The sequence below is a fragment of the Dreissena polymorpha genome, chromosome 4, assembly GCF_020536995.1.
Source record: "Dreissena polymorpha isolate Duluth1 chromosome 4, UMN_Dpol_1.0, whole genome shotgun sequence".
NCBI classification, from domain to species: Eukaryota; Metazoa; Mollusca; class Bivalvia; order Myida; family Dreissenidae; genus Dreissena; species Dreissena polymorpha.
This window is the reverse complement of record NC_068358.1, coordinates 58,114,219-58,137,716: the sequence shown is the minus strand read 5'-3', so window position 1 is coordinate 58,137,716 and position 23,498 is coordinate 58,114,219. Positions and strand designations below refer to the sequence as shown.

Genomic DNA, 23,498 nt, shown 5'->3' with positions numbered 1-23,498 from the left:
TAGGATTTCTTTGCCGCAACCGTAAAATTAGCTTATCAAAGTAAAAAAAATATGGTTACAAAACAATAATTAGGCATAAATTAGAATAGTGCTCCACTGATTGGCACCCACACATACAAAAGCTCAAATAAATCAACTGGAAAAAAATACAAAGACATGCAGCCAGAATCGTAGCAAACATTTATCACATCACAAGCTAAGTACACATGTAACTAATATGATATACACCCTGAATTGGAACACCCAGAACACGATTCCGTCCCCTTAATGCTATATAAAATTATCCACCATGTAGTTGCCATTACTCCTCTCGATAATATTCTTGTTCCGGTCGACCGCCGAGTCAGACTCAGCAGTAACAATTGCTCAAGACACATACAAACCTAAAAAGACTTATAAATTATCATTCTACCCAAGAACAGTTATCCAGTGGAATGCATTCCCTCCCCATGAGGCAGCCAGTGTAGAAGTTTTCAAAACCCTTACTCCTGTGGCTGTCATTGCCCCCCTTATACCCCTGTAGACACTTACATGTAAGTAAATTTTTATTAACACCCAACCAGAGTCTACCCTCCCGAATGTTTTTTTTTTAATTTGGCACTTTTCAAGTTGAATTTTATATATTTTTTGTGATATAAATTTATTGAATATAACAAGTAAATCGGCACCTTTCTAAAGTCAAACGCTGAAAACGTTGGTGTGAAATTCACATCAATGTTTAAAGCTTTAGATTTCAGCAATGTATGGTGTTGATGAAGAAGGAAAGCACACTTTAAAAATCAAAATACTTTATTAAAAAATGTATCATAAAGTATGCCTGACATATAACAATGATAACCACGATAGTATTTTCTCTTTGAATTCAAACCTCCTATTAAGTTCAAAGTAAATTCCTAACAAAATGTTTATCCTCTACTACACAGTTTTACTTTCACCGTCATCAACACAGATATTTACCGTCGCAATCATCTACAACTCCGACATAAGATAAATTTTCTCTATAATTATCGTTTTCCAGTGGAGATTTTTACGCCACGCTTTTAGATATTGAACTGATTTTTGATATGCGAGTACATGTTTATACTTACATGACCTACAGATGAAGTGTGAAATCCGATTGGGCCCATTGATTTTTGGCAAAGTTATGGCCCTTGGATTTTTTTTTCTATATAATAACCGTTTTTCAGAGGGTTTTTACGCAACTCTTTCAGATATTGAGCTGATTTTTATGCCTCCGGTACGATGGCATATAGCAGTCGGACAGTCTTGTCTGTCCTGCATTTCATTTTACGTTAAACGATATTGATATTTGGCGTGTGAGTCAACATAATCAGGGACCTATACAAACAAATATAGGTCTGTATAGGTCACTGACATAATGAAGTACAGATGAAGTATGAATTTCGTGCCGGTCCATTGATTTTGGCGAAATTGAACTTAGCACCTTTTTCAGCTTTCATCCTTTAACAAATAGGCGCCGGTACAAAATCTTCTATTTAGAGAGAGAGTCTATGGTGTATGAACTGGTCCAAAACTATTCTTAATTGTCCGGGACAGTTTACAGTTAAGAATAGTTTACAAACTGTCCGGGACGATTTAGGAAAGTTTTGGACCGTTCGTGCGCATAAACCGTCCGGGACGGTTTATACTGTCCGGGACAGTTTAGTAAACTGTCCGGGACGGTTTAAACTGTCCGATACTGTATTATTTATATCAACCAATCAGAACACTCATTACAATAATGCTTTACTTTAGAAGTTCTATGAGCGTAATGTACACCATCAATCTGAACGCATCGGACAGTGGGCTACACCACACCGTCGCCGATATGGCGGAATTGTCCGAGGTGTCCCGATTGGTACACCATAAGAGTCTATTATCGGAAGAAAGGAGAAAGTGCGGATAGTGAGGTCGGTTCCGATATATTTGTTCGTGAGCGGAAAAATCTGCCTTTACCGGCTACATCCCTAATTTGTGTGTGCATTAACTTAAGCAACTTTGTCATCTCGACAGTTCTTGACATGTTTATGTGATTTTATATCAGTCATAATTATCCTGCGCTAAAAATTTTCAGAGCTCTTAATTTACATGGAAAGGCGGATGTTGAAATAATCGTTCCGATTTCGGATAGTACGATATTCGGACGAACAGCGTCAGAGTTATGTAAGTGAAGGTTAACCCATGCGTGAAAACATAAAGTGCCTTCAAAATGTGGTGATAACGATTTCAATCTGTTTATTTCATTCAATAATTTAAACAAGAAAGGATTAAGAACATTTAAACTAACTGACTTCAAATTAATAAGTGAGTTTACAACGAACCCCCCTCCCCTTGCCTTATTCTGACCCTGCTTTTATTTTTCCCTGCATACTGGGCACATAGTAACACACATTACTGTCTTTAAAATTTATCAAATGTGGCGTGATTTCAATAATCCTTGTATGAGATTGGGATAAAATATAATTACACATATACTCTTAAACTTAGGGTAATAATTATTGAAAGCAAGAACACATCGTCCTGTTAATAGGAATGATAACAACAAATTGTGATAAATGCATATGAAACCTTTATAAACAATATCACAACATGCACAGCACATCTTATATTACTTTTACATTTTCTTGTCTTATCTCAACGCATTGTTTGTTGCTGGCTTAATTGAATAAAGTTGATAACTGTAATGATTACAGGAATATAAATCTTTGTTTACACAATAGTGGATTTCTTGCGTATTGCGTGTCGGATATTTGCTTACTGCCTACACACGCTTCTGAATTTTGCAAACCAAAGGGATGGGGGAGGGGGGAATTAAGCTTCAAAATTGGCCTGATACACTGGCGCACATGTTTGCACAGGATATACAATTATGCAACTACTGTAATGTTTTGTGTTATATTAATATGCCTGATGGATTACAAAATCCTTAATTGCTTTCATAGCCCATTTCTTCCAATTGCTCTTAAACACTTGACTGAGTACATAAATAATCCCTTAATTCCTTAAGTATAAGAAGCTCTAAAAGAAATTATGCACTTTCAGTGGTCTAAGCAAACATTTGCCATAAATGTATGTTACATTTAATAGTGCTGTGATTAAAATGTTTTCTGTTGATTTTGTGAATCCTGGATGTAAAGAAAATTTAACAATCTCATGCAGTGTAATTCTTAAAAAGTAAATATTAAAGACACAAAAAAAAGACGTTTCAATACCAAATATCACAGTTAATCCATTGACTTAATACACACTTACAGAGCATATCACTTTGTGACAGAAAATTGTATTTATGGTTTATAAAAGTTGGTATCTACACAATTCCTGTGTAAACTTTGTTTTATCAATCCGTTTAGCCACAAATGATGATATATGAATTCAATTAAAAACATTGCAAAGCAATATTATAGGTGAATAAAGATGGTGTTCAGCGCAGTAGATCGATACTTGAGTGTGACCTCTGTCAGTTGGCTGGGCTGGTACAAGCGCAAGAAGCTAGAGGAGGCCACACGAGATGTCAAGAAAGCTCAGCATGAAACGCTCATGCAACGGATACAAGAAAATGCTGACACTGAATATGGCAAGAGGTTCAAATTTGATCAGATCAAAGATCGCAATGACTTTGTCAAGCATCATCCATTGACAAGGTATGTTCATTGTGAAGTATTTTTACTTTCGAATGCTTTAGCTATTTCAATACATTTGAAATTAATGTCTTGGAGGTTAAAGGTCTGCGACTATTACAGTGTCAGCAAAAGTCCCATATCCTTTACTGGCCACAAGGTCTGGTAATCTCCTAACCATTACTGGCTCAAATTCAAATACACTGACCAGTAAACTAGAAATTGGTTCTTAATCTGCATATTTTACAAGTCATGAGGGCCATATGGATTTTTTTCCTAGTTTAAGTGCAATTTTACTGGGTTTGTATGAGGACGGGCAGACTTTTGCGCTGACTAAAAGTATTGGACGCTATTTGTATGATGCTTGTTTATAAGCATTTACATGTTTATAAATATAATCAGTATTTGTATGATCTCATGTAAATTCATCTTACATCACCTACTGACTCCAACCATAATAATGTTTTTGTTAAGGACACTTAGTGTAGATTTGAAATTTGACCCAAAAAATTTCATCAAATGTAACTCATTTTATGAAGGTTTTACTTTTATAAGGTATATATCCAACAGGTATAGCCATTATGAGCCATATGTTGAGAGAATGATGAAAGGGGAAACAAACATTCTTACCAAAGATCAGCCGGTCATCTTTGCCGTCACCTCTGGCACCTCAGGAAAAAGCGCCATCATTCCAATGATCAAAAAGCAACGGGATACGTTCTTCACTCAAGGAATAAGCATTGTATACGACTGTATGAGGCAAGCCTTCCCAAAACAGAGTAGCTCACAGAAAGATATGAAGTTCTTCTACACGCCACAAATGCGAATGGCTGATTGTGGAATTCCAATTGGTCCCAACTCTTCGTCTCCAGCCAACTCGAAGCGTATCTTGAGCATGTATTCAACTCCGAAGGCAGGGTATGAAATCATAACTGAGCCCGAGGCTATGTATGTGCACTTGTTGTTTGGCCTGAAAGACAAGAACCTGGGAATAGTGGAGGCTAACTTTGCATCTTTGGTCTATGCTGCATGCAGGTCAATGGATGAGAATTGGGACTTATTAGTAAAGGACATTGAGTCAGGTAAAGTCAGTGAAACGCTGAAAATTGAGGATAATATTAGGAAAGAATTGAACCGGTCAATGTCACCTGATCCTAAACGGGCTGAGGAACTACGAAGTGCAAAAATGAACGGAATGATGGGACTGGCAAAAAGAGTCTGGCCAAAGCTCAACTTTGTCATGACGGCAGATTCAGGGACGTTTGAAATGTATGGTCACCGCTTGAGAGATCTACATTTCAAAGATGTACCATTGTATTCACCACTCTACGCCGCCTCTGAGGGGCTTTTGGGCATCAATATTTGGCCCCTGGAGAGACCAAGTCGCTATCTACTCGCTCCATATTCCATGTTCTTTGAGTTCATTCCCGTGGAGACGGCTGAGGAGGAAAATCCAGCTACTTTGTTTATGGATCAGGTAAAAATATAAACAATATAGTTGAAGCACCAATGAATAGCGCAAATTCCACAATAGCTGAATAAAAGTTTATGATCAATGTGTTTGGCGGCTTACTGATTTAAAAAAAAGTTAATGTTTCAACCTGTCTTCCAAAATTTAAAAATAATACTAAAGCCATAAAATAAATCTTCAACAATTATCTGTATCCATAAATTCTTGGGGGGAAAAGGAGTTGAATGTTTGTAAAATGTCGCCCCTGATAAGCCTGGAAGGAAATTTTAAGCACATTCATTAAGCCCCTTTTTCTCAGAGCAGACTAATGTTCATGTACCCCATGACCAGGTGGAGGTGGACAAGACGTATGAGCTGGTGATCACCAACCCTAGCGGCCTCTATCGCTACAGGTTCGGGGATGTTGTAACGGTCGTAGGACATCACAACACATGCCCTGTCATCGAATTCCAGTACAGGTACACATGTTTGAGCATTCAATACTGAAAAGAATTGCAGTAGGAAACAAAACAATTTGATGTGTTTTTCTTCAGATTTTTTGTGTGGAAATAAATGATGCTATTTCTTTCATCAATATTAACTAATCTTGTAATATTGGAATTTCAAACAGTACACTAATCCCAAATCGTGTTGAAATCAACATGTAGGTATGTTGTTTTTAATGCAACCAAACACATATAAGTTATCTTGTGCTGTTTACAAATGGTGATGTTGAAATTGAGATGGCAGTATAACCTTAAGTTTTTTCTACATTCAGGTAGTTATCTCTTAAATAATGAATTGATATATGGGAGGGCATTGTTTGGAAAAGCTCTTTGAATTATGTTATTGTGAAATGTACATCACAAATATTTCCCAGTTCAGTACAACCAATTAGTATATGCCAGTAAAGAACTAATACATGTACATCACGAGGTATGCAATAAGGTGCTTCTTTTCTTTCAAGATGGTACGAATGTTTCAATGGATATGTCCTATTCTAAAGCGTGTTAATGCAATTGACATTATCTGTTAGAAAGACATAACCATGTTCCAGAGTAGGCTTTATTTCATGTACTTTGGTAAAAATTGCACCATTCCAAATTGAAAGCTATTCTGACTTGATTATTTTATTAAAAGCTGGTTTAAAATCAATTTTGGTAACTTTACATTTGTAATCAGAGGATCAAGAGATTCTTTTGTTAAGGCATCAGTTTATCATTTCCAAGTATGCCAGTACGGCTTGGAATCCAACAAAAGATGACTGTTTTGGTTTGTAAAATATGCAATATTAAAATGACTGTTGCTATCAGAATATTAACCAATTTACAATTTTTGATTGAACAGAACAGCAAGCCAATCTTTAATATGACATTTTTCTCCAGTTTGTTTTTCAATAACATGAAGACCCCAAGTAAATAGCTGTCACTTAAGAGGAAAATATTGATGTTTTTTCGGGTTGTTTTATTTCAGCTGAAAACATTTAAAAATAACCAACCCGTTCTTTATCTGTCGACTCTTTGGTGATGCTTTTTAATAAAATACTTGGTGCTCGGTATGTTTAGCACATACACCAGTTTGGCAATAAGTCCCCAATTTTTTAATATCTAGACAAGGCCAGTTTCTGAATGTGCGAGCAGAGAAGACCAGCGAGAACACATTCTACCATGCTTTGAGTGCTTCCCTACGTAGATCTGGTGTCAAGATGGTGGACTACTGTTGTGCAGAGAGCGTCATAGTGGATCAGATTGAGTCTGGTATAGTATGACTTCTTGCTATTGCGGAAGTTTCTAGAATGTTCCCAAAGTCAGAGTCCACAAATATTTTCGTAAGAGTGTTATCTTGCAAAAATTTATAATGAACATAGGACTGGCCAAAATAAGTATGTCATAACAAATTTCGTTTTTTATGTATTTGATTATTTTGTGTGGACTAGGGTGTAAATCTGGATTAATTGGTATTTAATGATTTCATGTAACTTGCTGGCAAAAATCATGCTCGTTTGAAGGCGGTAACATAATAAACTGATGTAATTGTTTAACAGTTATGTGTCACATATGTTCACTGCAAAACCAATAATTTGTGTTTTAATGCTTTACATGCAGTTAATCATTGATCATCTTATAATAACTACATACCGTAGTTTTTATATGTGAAGTGAGTGTATTTTTGTAGAATTGTACATGTGTGTTCCACTATCCCTGAAGATGTTGATGACCTGATATTTACAGGCAAGAGTAGCTCCACACCATGCTACCATGTGTTTGTGGAACTGGAGAAAGGGGAGACAACTAACATACAGATCCCAGTAAGTAAAAATACATATGGGTTTAGTAGCTCAACACTTAAATGTCCATTAATGCTAAAAGCTTCATAACTTAAAGTATAAATAAAGGAAAAATAACCAAAATATAATGAGTAAAAGTTTATCAAGTGTTTTAAAATGACCCAAATGTATCCAAGCCTATGTAAACATTTGTAGATCTAAAATTCACAGTTTGATAATGTAATTGTTTATTTACATAAATATCTTCAGTAAAAAAATTTAAAAGATCGGTTGCTTTATTAAACAATTTCTCTTTTTTTTTAGAAACTGGGGACTTTGAATTAAATAGCCAACATATTTTAATATCTCATTTTATTGTATGCTTTCTGGTGTTTTATAGAGTAATATCAGTGGAAAAAAAACTAGAAAAATATCGTTATTTCTCACTGTTTTACTGTGAAATTACGTCATTTTTTTAACAAAATGACGTCAAAAATCCAGCGAAATTATCCATATATACTCTTTAACAATGTAAATGAATGGTGAAAAAAGCATAAAATAAAAAGAAAATTTGTTGAATTTGATGGTATATTGATTTTAATTCACTTGTGATCATAAAAAATACATACCGGTATTATGATCACTCATGAAATAAAATCAATATTCCATCGAATCCAACAAATATCCTCTACATATTTCCTTGACTTTTAGTTCACTGCTTTTTAAAGCAATGAGACAATCTTAATCTTAGAAAACTTGGATGTCAGTGGTCGCCCTTGGTAATTCATAAGAAGGTGCATTATTAAAACATGTCATCAGTGAAAATGCAATTCCGTACAATTTCTAATTATAAACTGACATAATAAATACCATGAACACCTGTGTAAGCCCAGTAAAGAATTACATTTTCCCAGCCTTTCGGTATAATCTCATTTTATACATGTGTTTTAATATTAATTGTGGAGTTTAAATTAAAGCAGCAAATAATTGTGTTTTTTAAGAGCTTCTTTTTTTATTTAAAACAAATTTCAGATTGATGAGGAATTGAAAAGCATATCATACGTTTACGCGTCGTTCCGTCGTAAAGGAAGCATAAGTCCAATCAAGGTGTACATCGTAAGACCGGGAACTTTTACAGAGCTGCGTACCTACATGATCGAGAACACGACTGGCTCACCCAATCAGTACAAAGTTCCACGAGTCCTTCGTAAACCAGACGCCGTAAAGTTTCTCATGGATAGAGTGGACAGTTGCCTATTGTGAGGGAGTGTACGGTCGAGGTGCTTTAATTGATTATGCTTGAAGCAGTTGAAGGCTTTCACAAAAGCAGGGGTCCTGTTTTATCAAGGATCTTGCGACATATTTTTGCTATGACTGACTTTTTTTACTGACAAAAAATTATTTGTTTAACATTTATGATAAGTATGATTCTATCTATAATATTAAAAGCACTGTGAAAGATGGAAGACAATAAATAAAAAGCTGAAGTACCGGTATACTAATGATTATGGATAGCGCTTAGGGATTTCACCTTTTGAAACATAGTATCCTAACTTAAAAGTATTATACACGAAGGACCTTGAATTTGAATGTTTGATAAAATTGAAAAGGTATGATTTTATACCTTATAGCAATCAATCGTCTTTATATATGTGTTCGGTCAATTAATTCTAGGGTGTTGAAAGAATAGGGCAGATGTTTGTGCACATACATGTTTGTTGTTATAGCCTTGCACCATCTCTTATGTTTTACCTAGTTGATATCGAAGTCATTGTGATGTAAAACTTATTAATAAGTCTTTTGGACAGTGTTATCAAATATCTGACATTGATTGATGTGGGCGTTGAGCATATAAAATGCAAGGCTAGTGTGAAATAGAGATAAGTTTATAAAGCGGGGCAAAGGAAACCTTATAAGCAACAAACTACTCTATCTTATCATGTTTGAATTTTTTTTGTTTATTTTGAAAATATGCTTATGAATATGACTGAAAAGAATTATGAAAACAATCATATCAAAGCATGAACAGAAACGAACAAAAAGAAATCACTGTTCTGTGCAAATACGCACAACACAATGTATTATTTCGCCCATGCATTTGTGGTAATGGCAAAAATGATAATCCTTTTTGTGCTGTGATTTTGTTTAAATTAGGATAACTATATTAAGTGTTACCGTTTTGGCTGGTCCAACCTTTGGATGCATTTCTTTCTTATGACTGGTCTGAATGGCATTTAATTGGGCTATCAAGAAACACAGCTTTAGCTTAAAATATTTCATCTGATGAGAAATTAATATGTGATGTATGTGGTCTTTGAAACCTAAATTCTGAGATTCGTTTAAAATATGGACTTAAAGATTTTGTTGGTGTAATAAATTAAAATGTATTTGATATGCATTTTGTTAGGTTGTTTTTTATAATAAAATGTCTTTAAATTAGATTATGTTATTGTTAAATATGCAGAGGCTCTTTTTTTACTTTGAACATTTTTTGAAATCTCATTTCTATTGTCTGTATTTTGTTTGTAAGGATATTGCATAAACATTTTATACTTACAGAAGTTGCAATAAATATTAAAGTGCACAAATATAGCTTGCCAATATTAGTCCGGTTCTGACCTTTATCCATAAATATATAAAGGTTGCAGTTGTGTAGTGGATATGGTGTCCGACTAGCGATTGTGGGTCAAGGATTCGATCACCACTGTGGTAGCATACTTAAGATTTCCCCTTGACATTAAGTACTTGTTCTAGTCCCAGGAAACGGACTCAAGAGCGTTTCAATTAAGCCTTAGGCTTTCTATGCAATCAAGTTAAAATAAATAGGTTTAAGGTAAATATATTAAAGCACTATTACGAAGAATAAATAAGTTTCCTTACTAGAGACCATTTAAGTAGATTAAAGCCTATCTCACTGATTAAACCATAATTGTTTCATTAAACTCTTGCAAAATGTGCATAAACAAAACCTAGCGCAAATAAAGTAACCACACCCCTTAAAGATAATCTTTTCAGTTAGTCTTCAATCAATGGCATCAACATACTCGATACACATTAAGGATAAAAGAACTAACCACATCAACGATTCAGATTGTTAAATGACTTTTATGCAAGAAGAAAAAAGAAACTCTTTAAAAATGGGGACTAATTTCATTTGTACCACTGAGGGAATAATGGAATGTAACCTTATTGTTTTTCCGCCCAAATATTTTTGAAAAAAAAAACCATCTTGGAAGTTTATATATGTGAAGAACATGCAAAATACCCCCGGTAGTGTAAGGTATAATATTCCCTTTAATTATCCCCCGCCATACGCGGAGGGATATTGTTTTGGCGATGTCAGTCTATCTTACTGTCCGTTCGTTTAGCACTTTTGTGTCCGGAGCCATATCTTGGAAGTGCTTTGGCGGATTTCATTGAAACTTGGTATGAGTATATATATGGATAAGAGGATGATGCACGCCAAATGGCATTGTACACCTCCTGTTAATAACGGAGTTATGGCCCTTTGTATCTTAAAAAAATGCTTTTTTAGCTGAGTCTCAAATATAACACTTTTGTGTCCAGAAGCATATTGGCCGGACATAACAATTCAACGAATTTGCTTGTTATACTAGTAATTGTTGCCTTAAATGTTATGATAATAATAAGTGGCAAGTCTCATTTGTGTTTCAACTAACAATACACAATATGAAATTTTATCATTCATAAAAAATAAAGAAAATCAAGGAAAGTTTGTTTGCCGATACATGTAATATACAGAAGTACCATAAATTAGGCTGAAATGACCCATACGCATTTACAACATGTAAATAAAAAATAAAGTAAACATTACGACATTTTTGACTGCATTAAGGTTGCCCATAGCATTAAAAAATGATGGCCGTAGGACGGTACAAAATTGACTGAACCATTTAATGAAAATAGTTATTTATGGTAGTTTTTATGTTCAGTTCCTTTCCATAAATTTTAAACAACAAGTATCTAACAGATTTGAACATGACAGCTTTAGCAGCAGACACATTACGATGGGCAAGAATTAATGATAACAACACTGTTTTCTGTCAGTACAATATTTATTCGAGAACTGGTTTTATGTAATAACAATTTTTGCATACAATGTTGAACTGCTGCCACACAAGGCATGGCATTCCTAAAACAAATGAGACGTGTTCTGTAGATAAGGGGTTTAATGCATTTGCGTAAAGTGTCGTCCTGGATAAGCCTGTGCTGTTCGTGCAGGCTTATCAGTGACACTTTCCTCTTTTATGATATTTTTCGTTTCAAGAAAGTCTCTTCTTAGCAAAAATCAAGTTTAGGCGGAAACTGCCATCCCTGATTAGCCTGTGCAGACTTCACAGGCTAATGGGGGACGGCACTTTACGCACATGCATTAAACCCCTATATCACAAAGCACTGCTCAAATAAGTCTTTCACTGGGAATTCTAGGCTTGGTGCATGTGCTTCAAGTGTCTACAGAAAAATACCATTAAGGAGGTAAGAATCGTCCCTAATAAAGCCTGTTCAGACTGCACAGGCTAAGCTGTGATGACACTTAACGCACATGCATTTACCATAATCCAGTTGTCCCAGGGCAAGACTCGAATCCTAAGTGGCTAATAAACTTCTGATAACAAAAACATAGGATTAATACTGAGGTTATCTCGCAATTCTTTCCAATTTTTGCATTCAACAAAAGTTATTGCAATGGTAAAGCAAAGCGAGCAAGAAAACAGCTAAATTATTCAATAGTCCAAGGTACAAGTAATACATATGAAGTCCAAATTTAGAGCAATCAAGTGGGTGCAATAAGTTCACATAATTTAATATCTATATCAATGCTTTAAGCTATTCATATTAAAGGATTTATATTATGTTAAAGGTCATTCATAGAACATTTACAAATTATTTTCAGTTCGTTACCATAGATAAATCAGCACTGTACATAAATTACTAACCAAGCTTCTAATGTGACTATTGATGTTCATTATGTAGACTTTCAATTAATTTAGGAATATAGCATTTTGAAATCAAAATGTCCGTGCCTTCACCTTGCCTCTAATATCCTGATAATTGCCACCTGACCATCTTGAGTATGCTTTAACTAATCTACTTATACAAATGCATTTGTAAATCCTGCAAATGTGCATGTTCATAACACAGTAATCTAGTCACCAGCATTTGTAATTCAACAATGTCTCACTGATGTCAAACTGATCAGGATTTTAATAGTCTTTCAACTTAACAAGACATTTTTTAACACAAAACTATGTACACCTTTCACAATTTGTATTGCTATAATGGTTTTCTACTAGTATGGCAGGCATGACCTATAAACAAGAGGGCCGTGATGTCCCTGAGGCGCTCACACGAGTTCGAGGTAAACCAAAAGTCAAAAGTTGACCTAGTGAGAAAGTTTCTGGACACGGGTAACTCAGATCAAAAGAGGACCTGTATTGTCAAAATAACATTTTGACCAAGTTTTATCAAGATCGAGTCATAAAATATGTGGTCTCTTGAGTTGTTACAAAGTTTTTCTAGGATTGAATGGTGACCTAGGTATAAGGAAGCACTGGACCTAGATTTAAACTTTGCATATATATGGTTAACCCTTTGCATGCTGGGAAATTTGCCGTCTGCTATAATGTCGTCTGCTGAATTTCTATAATTAGCATTTTTTTCATTTTTTTTTCAAAGAATACTATTAGAATAGCAAACAGTTTGGATCCTGATGAGACGCCATGTTCTGTGGCGTCTCATCTGGATCCAAACTGTTTGCAAAAGGCCTTTAAAATTCGGTTCCCACACTGAAAGAGTTAAACAAGAATCGTCAAGATCGAGTCACACACATGGTCTTTAGAGGGAAAATAAGTTTTTTGTTCTTACATTTGATCTGGTGACCTTGTGTTTGGATGCATGCACTCCCCCCCCCTTATTAACTCTACATAGATATATCCCAGACAAACATTCTACACAAGTTTCATCAAGTGCAATAACAAGCTAAAATTCCATAACACAAAATGCACCATCACGGACATGAAGTGACCAAAATAGCTAACCACCAGCACTTCATGCTAAGGTGATCTAAAAATATTAACGATACAAGAAGATGTAAACTGGGATTTCAACAGGAAGTCAGCAAGGTTCTACTGCCAAGAAGCATGTAACAATAGATGGCTTTTAGGGTCAAAAGCAAGCAGTTAAAGAACAAGTCCCTGACATTTAGTTTTAACATGGTACAAGTACAGGTAAAATAATAATCATATATATGTAACAAAATGTGGATTACATGACGTTGATGGTTGGGAGGGAAACCACAGAATCTGATAAAGAAATGTAAAGCATATAGAGTAGCTTCCCAGTCAACCTTCCATGCACATAAGATAACATCGGATAAATATCAGCAACAATTACTTAACTGACTTATATTACAATGTTAGATTTCACATAACATATCAACATTTGTGCAAAAGCAATGGAAACAGCAACAGTGCCTTGTGAAATCGTCTCGTCCAATTACCTAACAAACACAAAACTTCAAAAACATTTTTGGTAAACTTCAAACAAATAGCAAACGTGTGCAATCTGAAAGAACACCGCAATAGTGGAACACTATGAAGGGAATCTGGAAATATTCAAAATGAGCAACAGTCTGGCAAAGGGGGCTTAATGCATGTGCGTAAATGTTCGTCCAAGGTTATCCGTTGCAGTCCACACAGGCTTATCAGGGACCACACTTTCTGCCTTGACTGGATTTTTGATAAGAAGAGAATTCCTTTGAATAAAAAACATACCATTAAAGAGCAAAGGGTTGTCCCTGATAAGCCCCGATTGTGGACTATACTGTCTAATCTGAAAGGCCCTTTATGCACATGCATTGAGCCCCTCTTTCCCAGAGTGGGACCAATAGGAAAACAAGCCTGGCTATTCACTTAGCCCTTATTAGAGACTTTTACATTTTAACATAAATAATCAAATGGATGATGACAATAAGGGACACCATTGTCAATACAATCTTCTTAATCCTTTACTTGGAGAATGAAAGTGGTTGCACCCGATTATTGTTTAAGTGGCAATAACTCCTGAAATTCAATGTCGCAGAACTGCATTACAATATTCTCATGTACATCCTGTAAGATAAGTGCATTTAATAATTTTGAATGTCAGTTGGCTGTCCATAAAGCGCAGTGGTTGGTATACACGCTCCTAGTCTGGGCAACAGTTTAAAATGCCATATTAATAATTGAAGAGCAAAAACTCCCTGAAAAATCATGGGACCAACAAGACCTGACAGGGATACCCATGTCTGGCCAATAGGAATGCCGCATATCAATTTGCTTTTAATTAGAATCATAAGTGTCTAAGGTCTCATGCAAAATCGAATCAAAGAGCAATTAACTCCCTGAACAATTATTGGACTGGACAGCCTACCCAGGACGTACATGTCGACCCTGTAGCTATGATCCTGCATATACAGTTTCAGCTAATTGGATCATTAGATTCTGAAATCTTGCCCAGAAAAAATAAGTGTGATAGACGGACAGAAAATGAGTACAAATGAAACCATTATTTTGGAAATTCGTTTCAGACCCATGCAAACTCAATTCCATCAAAATTAAAATTCGGTCAGACTAACAAAGTGGCGACCTTTTCGGGATTACAAAAATAAATATTGTATCTGATAGCACTTTCACTTTACAGTGTGCACACATTGAATAAATAAATAGCGAATATAATCAATACAAAAATAGGGCATTTCAAATAAAACAATGCAATGTTAATACAACATCCTACATAACATACTTCCAACAAAACTGTCATACCCAGAATCTTATAAACCTAAATATAAATACACATAAATTGTACAGTTCTTTATCAGAGTAAATAATATGTACAAACAATATGTACACAACATTTATTACAAATCAATCGGATAATCCTATTACGCAACTATTGAAACAAAAAATATATTTGTTAAAATGTGTACCATACTTGGTAAGAGTTTATCAAATATGTGATAAAACACTGTGAAACTACATCATAACATTTTCAATTATATCTCCAAGTATATCAGACATAAAAACAAGGGCTGTTTGTAAAACATGCATGCCCCCCATATGGGCTGTCCGTTGTACTGGCAGCCATTGTGTGAATACGACTTTTGTCACTGTGACCTTACCCTTTGACCTAGTGACCTGAAAATCAATAGGGGTCATCTGCAAGTCACGATCAATGTACCTATGAAGTGTCATGATCCTAGGCAAAAGCGTTCTTGAGTTGTCATCCGAAAATCATTTTACTATTTCGGGTAACCGTGACCTTGACCTTTGACCTTGTGACCTCAAAATCAATAGGGGTCATCTGCGAGTCATGATCAATCTACCTATGAAGTTTCATGATCCTAGGCATATGCGTTCTTGAGTTATCATCCGAAAATCATTTTACTATTTCGGGTCACCGTGACCTTGACCTTTGACCTAGTGACCTAAAAATCAATAGGGGTCATCTGCGAGTCATGATCAATCTACCTATAAAAGTTCATGATCCTAGGCATATGCGTTCTTGAATTATCATCCGAAAATAATTTTTACTATTTCGGGTCACCGTGACCTTGACCTTTGACCTAGTGACCTCAAAATCAATAAGGGGCATCTGCGAGTCATGATCAATCTACCCATGAAGTTTCATGATCCTAGGCGTATGCATTCTTGAGTTATCATCCGAAAATCATTTTACTATTTCGGGTCACCGTGACCTTGACCTTTGACCTTGTGACCTCAAAATCAATAGGGGTCATCTGCGAGTCATGATCAATCTACCCATGAAGTTTCATGATCCTAGGCGAATGTGTTCTTGAGTTATCATCCGGAAACCATTTTACTATTCCGGTTCACCGTGACCTTGACCTTTGACCTAGTGACCTCAAAATCAATAGGGGTTATCTGCGAGTCATGATCAATCTACCCATGAAGTTTCATGATCCTAGGCGTATGTGTTCTTGAGTTATCATCTGGAAACCATTTTACTATTTCGGGTCACTGTGACCTTGACCTTTGACCTAGTGACCTCAAAATCAATAGGGTTCATCTGCGAGTCATGATCAATGTACCTATGAAGTTTCATGATCCTAGCCCCAAGCGGTCTTGAGTTATCATCCGAAAACCACCTGGTGGACGGACCGACCGACCTACCGACCGACATGAGCAAAGCAATATACCCCCTCTTCTTCGAAGGGGGGCATAACAAAAGCTTTAGTAGAAGCATTTCAATTATAACTTCATTCACATTATTATGATTTGTGTTGTCACGCTCACACACTTTTGATACCAGTTATTCAACTATGCTAAAATACTGAACATAGAAAATATCCAGATTAATTTTACCACTTTTTTACAACAAAAACTATAGCCTCCAAATTATTTACCCTTTCTTATGGAGAAGTCATCCCATACATACAAGTAAACACTCAGAGAGAGAAGAAAAAGATTTGAGCCTCGTACTGGGCCTTAATGCATGTCCGCTAAGTTTCGTCCCAGGTTAGCCTGTGCAGTTTCACAGGCTTATCAGCGACAAACTTTCTGCTTAGACTAGACTTTTGTTTAGAAGAGACTTCCTTTCAATGAAAAATCTCATAAAAGTGGAAAGTGTCGTCCCCGATAAGCCTGTGTGACCATTAAGCCCTCTTCTCCCAGACTGTGTGACCATTAAGCCCTCTTCTCCCAGACTGTGTGACCATTAAGCCCTCTTCTCCCAGAGCAAGGCTCAGACATCAGACATTCACTTAAAAATTGGGCATTGACATTTGAACAAATATTGTTATGAGCCTCAGATTATTGCCACACTTTCCAAGTCCAATGCATACCAGTAGTTACGACAATGCATGTCGCATTGAGAGAACGGGTATTCAAATAATCATCAAGGATCTTCAATAGGTTCCACAGCTCGGTCAAATGACAAGATATATATCTCACCTCCTACAAAAATGACCTAATCCGAATGGCTTGGAGCAGTCACATGCCCATGGAGTATTTTCCATACACCCCAAGTAATTTCCATACTACCCGAGTAATCAAGTAGTTGGTCGAGATATAATCATTACAACATTAGTAACTGACGGTGTATGGGATATACACCCTCAGCAATTTAATACCATACGAGAGCCAAATTACTGAGGGTGTATATCTCATACACCTTCATTTACTAACGGTGTAACTTATAATACATGGTTTTTACTACCTTGGTTAATGCAATAGTTGAAAATAATTACAAATAATAATTGTTATTATATAGAAAAATTTCAAAGTAGCAAAACATGCATATCTTTCGATAAACATGGTAAATTTGATTGAGACAGCTGTTTTGATTAGTGACTGGTTAAATGACTTTTTAAAACAATCAACACTGAAAAAGTAAATATGAAATACAATAAAAGTAATTTTGATAACGCACTTAAGTGAAGTCCATAATAATAGAGCAAAATAAATAACAGTATATAAAATTTATAAATACAAAAAGAAAAACAATTAAAGGTATGCTTCCAGGGTCAAAACAATGTTAATGTGAAAAGAATAATGAAAACATTAATACATAATAAAAAAAGATATATTTTCTAAAAACAAACAAGAAAAATGTGTTTGTCAGAAACACTATGTCCCCTTCTGCGTCGCTTTGAAATTTATTTTTTACCTTTGACCTTGAAGGATGACCTTGACCTTTCACCACTCAAAATGTGCAGCTCCATGAGATACACATGCATGCCAAATATCAAGTTGCTATCTTCAATATTGCAAAAGTATTCATAAAATGAGCGATTTTGGCCACATATATTTGACCTCTGACCTTGAAGGATGACCTTCACCTTTCACCACTCAAAATGTGCAGCTCCATGAGATACACATGCATGCCAAATATCAAGTTGCTATCTTGAATATTGAAAAAGTTGTTGCAAATGTTTAAGTTGGAGCAAACAGACCAATAGACAGGGCAAAAACAATATGTCCCCACTATAGTGGGTGGGGGACATAAAAAAAAGAAAACAACTGAGATCATAAAAATCAAATGAAATACTTTAGTTTCGTATATACTAATGTTATAGAATAAACAAATAAATATTTCACTTAAGATTTCATTCCACATGTTGTTATTGTGGAGATTCTGCATTTTTAAATGCTTCAAATTTTTAGGGTATTAGACTATTTTGTCAGTATTCTAATGAAATAAAAATGTACACAATTGTTCATACAAACATCTTTCAATTATGTGAAGTTCTAACATTTCCTAACACAAATTTCATAAATAACTATGACTATTTTGATGTATGGATACATGCATTATAAAGATTAGCCTTGAAAAGGCCTGATGAAAACCATTTCATACACTCAAGACATTACCTTAAATAATGCATTTTCAGCACACAAATAGCCCTATCATGGTTATTACTATTATGCGAGCAAACAAAACAACAGCAAATGACATTTCAGTCTTAGCATTATGCCAATTCTTAACAGTTTAACAAAATTATAACACACAATATGGAACATGTGTTAATCGTCAAAAATGTTAAATTACACACTGCCAAACAACTCATTCTATAAGTTAAAACTGTACACAAAATTTAAATTTACATAATAACAGTGTAAAATTCACTGTGCTATTTATATATAGTTTCAGTCTACTAGTCTACTAATGACCAGACTCCATAAACACTTCAATGTTCATGAATATGTATATCACAAGATTTCTGCTTACAGCACTTATACCACACAAACATTCTTCTGCAAAAATTCACTCCCTAAACCAAAACAATATACCCAGCACTTTTATTTCTTGATTAATGGAAGGGCCTACCTTTAAATTGGGAGAGGGGGTATAAACAAAACTGAGAAAGGTGAATAAAGATAAATACATTTTTATAAATAAACTTAAAATTTGGGATAAAATTGCATCATTTACAAGACATTCTCCAGGAAAAAGAGGCCTTTCACTGAGAGAAGGGGCTTACAACTGTATTAAGCCCCTACTGAATAAAGAAGGAAAAAAATCCCTGCAATCCCAGAAACACACTGGCAATTTCAACATTTTCTCCACCGCTAATTTCCCCATTATTTTAGGTCATAGTTGTTCAGGTGAGGTACAGGGCCGCCGATGCACGGCTGTGCACACCGACGTATGAGGTCCTCGTATGGTCGCCCATGCAAGAAGCACACCAGGCACACAGTCATGTTATCACAGCCGAGTCCACCCATCTGACAGTCGGGCGCCAAACACCGCATCATCAGCTCCTCACAGATCTGACATGGAGGGAACATTTGGGCTGCACCCTGGGAAATTGGGACTTAAAGCATGTCCATAAAATGCCATCTCGGATATGCCTGTGCAGTCCGCACAGGCTAATATCTGGGACACTCTTTGCTTTTAAGGAAGTTTTTATTTAAAAGAAGTCTCTTTTAAAGACAATCCAGTTCACTAGCAAGTGTTGTCCCTTATTAGTCTGTGCTGACTGCACAGGCATATAGGGTGACACTCTAAGCACGTGCATTAAGCCCAGTTTTCCCAGAACAAGGCTCATTTAGTGATTTTCTAGTTTCTTGACTTACAGCGTGTACCAGGTAGTGTTTTTCCCAGGCCATTTTAGCGTGGCGAAAAGCCACGCCGCCCTCCCGGATCGCCACTCTGCCCTTTTCAAAGGCAAATTTCGCCACGCGCCCTTTCTTTCAAAGGCAAATTTCGCCACGCGCCTTTATCGATAACATCTTTATTGCCTTACGATCTAACTTGGTCCGCAAAATCAGCTTCCTTGATTGTCTGTGACGCTCCGACTGTGCTTGATTTACTCGAGAGACGTCAACGTCTAATCGACTATATATTTTGAGCAGATTTAATCTATTACAGTGCTCGATTTATAGGTAGGTCTTACTGACTGCTCCAAAGCTGTGAATTAGTCATGCGTGAATAACCCCATGTCAGTATCAATCGATAATGCCGAAGGCTATGTTATACCACGGAGTAATCTAGAGTCCGTGGTCACGATAAAATCATTACTTCGGAGACTTTTGATGAAAAACTCGATGTTATTCTCGTGGCAATTGTGCATTGCATGCATTATTCAGTTATATCAAATCATATATTTTTACGCATAATTACATTTAAAATCACAAACAAATTTATTCTTTATCGTTTTCGTCTTTAAGATAATATGATCTAATTATTGAAATAATTACTGAGACGTATACTAATTTAACAAAATGCGAATCACGTATACGATTAAACGTTGCTATGCGCACCTGTCGCTTACATCATTTGACATTTTATACAACATGGCGGACTATATATAATTAAATTGTGACTCGGCAACAATGGCAAATAACGTCGTAAACGATCAAATTAACGATGGAGATTATACATTAAGAAGGAATTAATGAAACGTCTGTGATAATCAACGATGCATAAAAATGTTTTAGATAGCAACAACATTATTTATTTATTTGTAATCTACTCGGTGGATGTATGTCACGGAAACGAGTGTTTGCATATTGTTAGCGATCAATTTACTTGCAATGTTATTTTAAACATCTGTCAAGATTATTGTTAGAAAATGTGATAAGACAAACATGGTTTCATTTATATGTTAGTGGATCTGTGTATAATCAGATTCATATGCATATATTGCTATATTATGTTTGTCGTGCTGTACAGTTTATTGAAACAGCATGGAACTTAAATGTACATTGCAAGGTAAATATATTAATATAAATCACTGAAGTTAAATACATCTATTACCATTAAATGTCCTTGTTTATATTTTTTTCCACAATTGCCTCTGATGCAATCACATGTTTCTCCCTAATTCAGATATTCACGGAACGTTTTTGCCCTTTTTTGCCTAAACTGCGCGCTAAAATGCCCTTTTTGAAAGTAATGCGCCATGCCCCTTTGCCCTCCTGGGAAAAACACTACCAGGGCTCCCCTTGGCTAAAAATGTGTGTCAACCAAATTCCCTTTGAATATCAGAATTCATTTTGAATATTGTATGTGGGTGGATGAAGAAAAAGCTTTAGCAAAAGAGAATTTCCATAGCAGAATTAGCGGATGTGAAGCCATTGTATAATTTGGCGTATAGCAGAGTACAAGAAAACCCTGTGATAAACGTTTCGCAAAAGGAACATTTTTTGCAGCATGAGCAAGATTTTGTGATAAGTAATTTCATCGCAAAATGTATTTACTAGACAAAAAGTAACATTAAAGAAATAATTATTTCTAAAACGGTGTTAAAAATGTTGACCAAAACATATCGTTTTTTATTTTTAAATACATAACAGAATAAGGATTATTCTAATTTTTACAAGCTTGTTTTTTTTTAGATTATTACTTCAACCACACCCATGATTTCATCATAAATCATAAGAGTGAAAAATGGCTAATAATCTTATATAAAATGATATTAATGTTTAACATACTGTTTCAGGTTCCATCCGTTGAGCAAGCCTAGCGCGCACAAAGTCGACAACTTCCTGGTTGGTCAGCACGTCCCATATACCGTCACAGGCCAGCACGATGAACTCGAAATCTGAGCTCAACTGCCGCTCCTGTACATCTGGGTAGGCTGCAACATTGCATGATACACATTTTTACACTATTTTTTTTTCCCACAGTTTTTTTACTTTATTTAAGCCATACCAGAAAGGTTGGTTGACTTTTACCTACACTTCCTGGGCAAGCAGAGCAGATGTAAGCACTTTACCAGTACTAAGTACATATAACAGAAACTGTTATCTACCATACTCAGAAGTAGGAGAAAAGTGACCACAGACACAATTTCTAAATCAATCAACACATCTCGAAAGAAATTCATCAGGAATGTTTTTGGAAATTATTTAACAGTTTATATGTACATTTAAAAAAAAACAAGAGCACCGCCTTGCTGGTGCAGACCGCTCATCTATTTTCTTTTTAAAGGTGAAGGGACTCTCATTTTCAATCACAAAGGAGGGAGGGGTGGAGTGAAGAGGGGTGTATAGTGTGGGGATGTGGACATTTATTACATTATCTTCCAAAAATGCGAAAAAAAAGCAAACAAATGTGGTGGTCATTTGTGAGATGATCTTAAAAAAAAAAAAAAAAACATTAGGAGGGGGGGATTCGGGGGGAGGACACGGGGGATGGTTTGGGTGGAGTCTATTGTGGTATGTCAGGTAAGAGTAGTTTTGTCATAGTATCAATCAAATCTAATCATAAATAAAGAAGTTATGGCATTTTTAGCAAAATTTAATAACTTGACCTTGAGAGTCAAGGTCATTCAAAGGTCAAGGTAAAATTCAACTTGCCAGGTACAGTAACCTCATGATAGCATGAAAGTATTTGAAGTTTTAAAGCAATAGCCTTGATACTTTAGAAGTAAAGTGGATCGAAACACAAAATTTAACCATATATTCAAAGTTACTAAGTCAAAAAAGGGCCATAATTCCGTAAAAATGACAACCAGAGTTATGCAACTTGTCCTTTTACTGTACCCTCATGATAGTTTGCGAGTGTTCCAAGTATGAAAGCAATATCTATGATAGTTTAGGGGTAAAGTGGACCAAAACACAAAACTTAACCAAATTTTCAATTTTCTAAGTATAAAGGGCCCATAATTCCGTCCAAATGCCAGTCAGAGTTACATAACTTTGCCTGCACAGTCCCCTTATGATAGTTAATAAGTGTTGCAAGTATGAAAGCAATAGCTTTGATACTGTATAAATAAAGTGGACCTTAACACAAAACTTAACCAAATTTTCAATTTTCTAAGTATAAAAAGGGCACATAATTCTGTCAAAATGCCAGTCAGAGTTACATTACTTTGCCTGCACAGTCCCCTCATGATAGTTAATAAGTGTACCAAGTTTGAATGCAATAGCATTGATACTTTCTGAGAAAAGTGGACCTAAACGCAAAACTTAACCGGACGCCGACGCCAACGCCGACGCCAAGGTGATGACAATAGCTCATAATTTTTTTTCAAAAAATAGATGAGCTAAAAATCACATACCGCGACAGTTTTGATCCACCATTGGTGAATCTTCATCAGACTGTGACTTCGCGGGAAGTGAACGTCACAGGGCGGGCTTACTGCCGTTCTGGTTCCCAGTAGTAAACAAAGGCCTGTAGATGGGGCTCATTTGGTAGC

At 35.7% G+C, this 23,498-nt stretch overlaps 2 protein-coding genes across 12 annotated transcripts in view; one reads left to right on the top strand and one right to left on the bottom strand.

Moving 5' to 3' along the window:
- Positions 1-1,858: 1,858 nt before the first annotated feature.
- Positions 1,859-9,772, top strand: LOC127878906 (GH3 domain-containing protein-like). 4 transcript variants are annotated; one of them, XM_052425444.1, is made up of 7 exons: positions 1,859-1,910; positions 3,405-3,641; positions 4,188-5,094; positions 5,419-5,546; positions 6,679-6,824; positions 7,299-7,375; positions 8,366-9,772. In XM_052425444.1, the coding sequence occupies exons 2-7, from the start codon at positions 3,415-3,417 to the stop codon at positions 8,594-8,596; spliced, it is 1,716 nt and encodes a 571-aa protein (XP_052281404.1). In that variant the 5' UTR covers positions 1,859-1,910; positions 3,405-3,414; the 3' UTR covers positions 8,597-9,772. The 4 variants fall into 4 exon arrangements, with proteins under 4 accessions (XP_052281404.1, XP_052281402.1, XP_052281403.1 ...); XM_052425442.1 differs by lacking the exon at positions 1,859-1,910 and adding an exon at positions 1,917-2,163; XM_052425443.1 differs by lacking the exon at positions 1,859-1,910 and adding an exon at positions 2,163-2,304.
- A 1,618-nt stretch (positions 9,773-11,390) lies between these two features.
- The window catches only part of LOC127876439 (probable protein phosphatase 2C T23F11.1), a 64,792-nt gene continuing 52,684 nt past the window's right edge, over positions 11,391-23,498 (bottom strand). For 5 of the 8 annotated variants that reach the window (XM_052421724.1, XM_052421726.1, XM_052421722.1 and 2 more), the window contains 2 exons: positions 21,790-21,935; positions 11,391-19,623 (listed from right to left, as the gene is read on the bottom strand). In XM_052421724.1, the coding sequence (XP_052277684.1) occupies positions 19,435-19,623; positions 21,790-21,935 (335 nt within the window). In that variant the 3' untranslated portion in view covers positions 11,391-19,434. The remainder of the gene's footprint in view (positions 19,624-21,789; positions 21,936-23,498) is intronic. The other 3 variants (XR_008047856.1, XR_008047855.1, XR_008047857.1) reach the window with 3 other exon arrangements.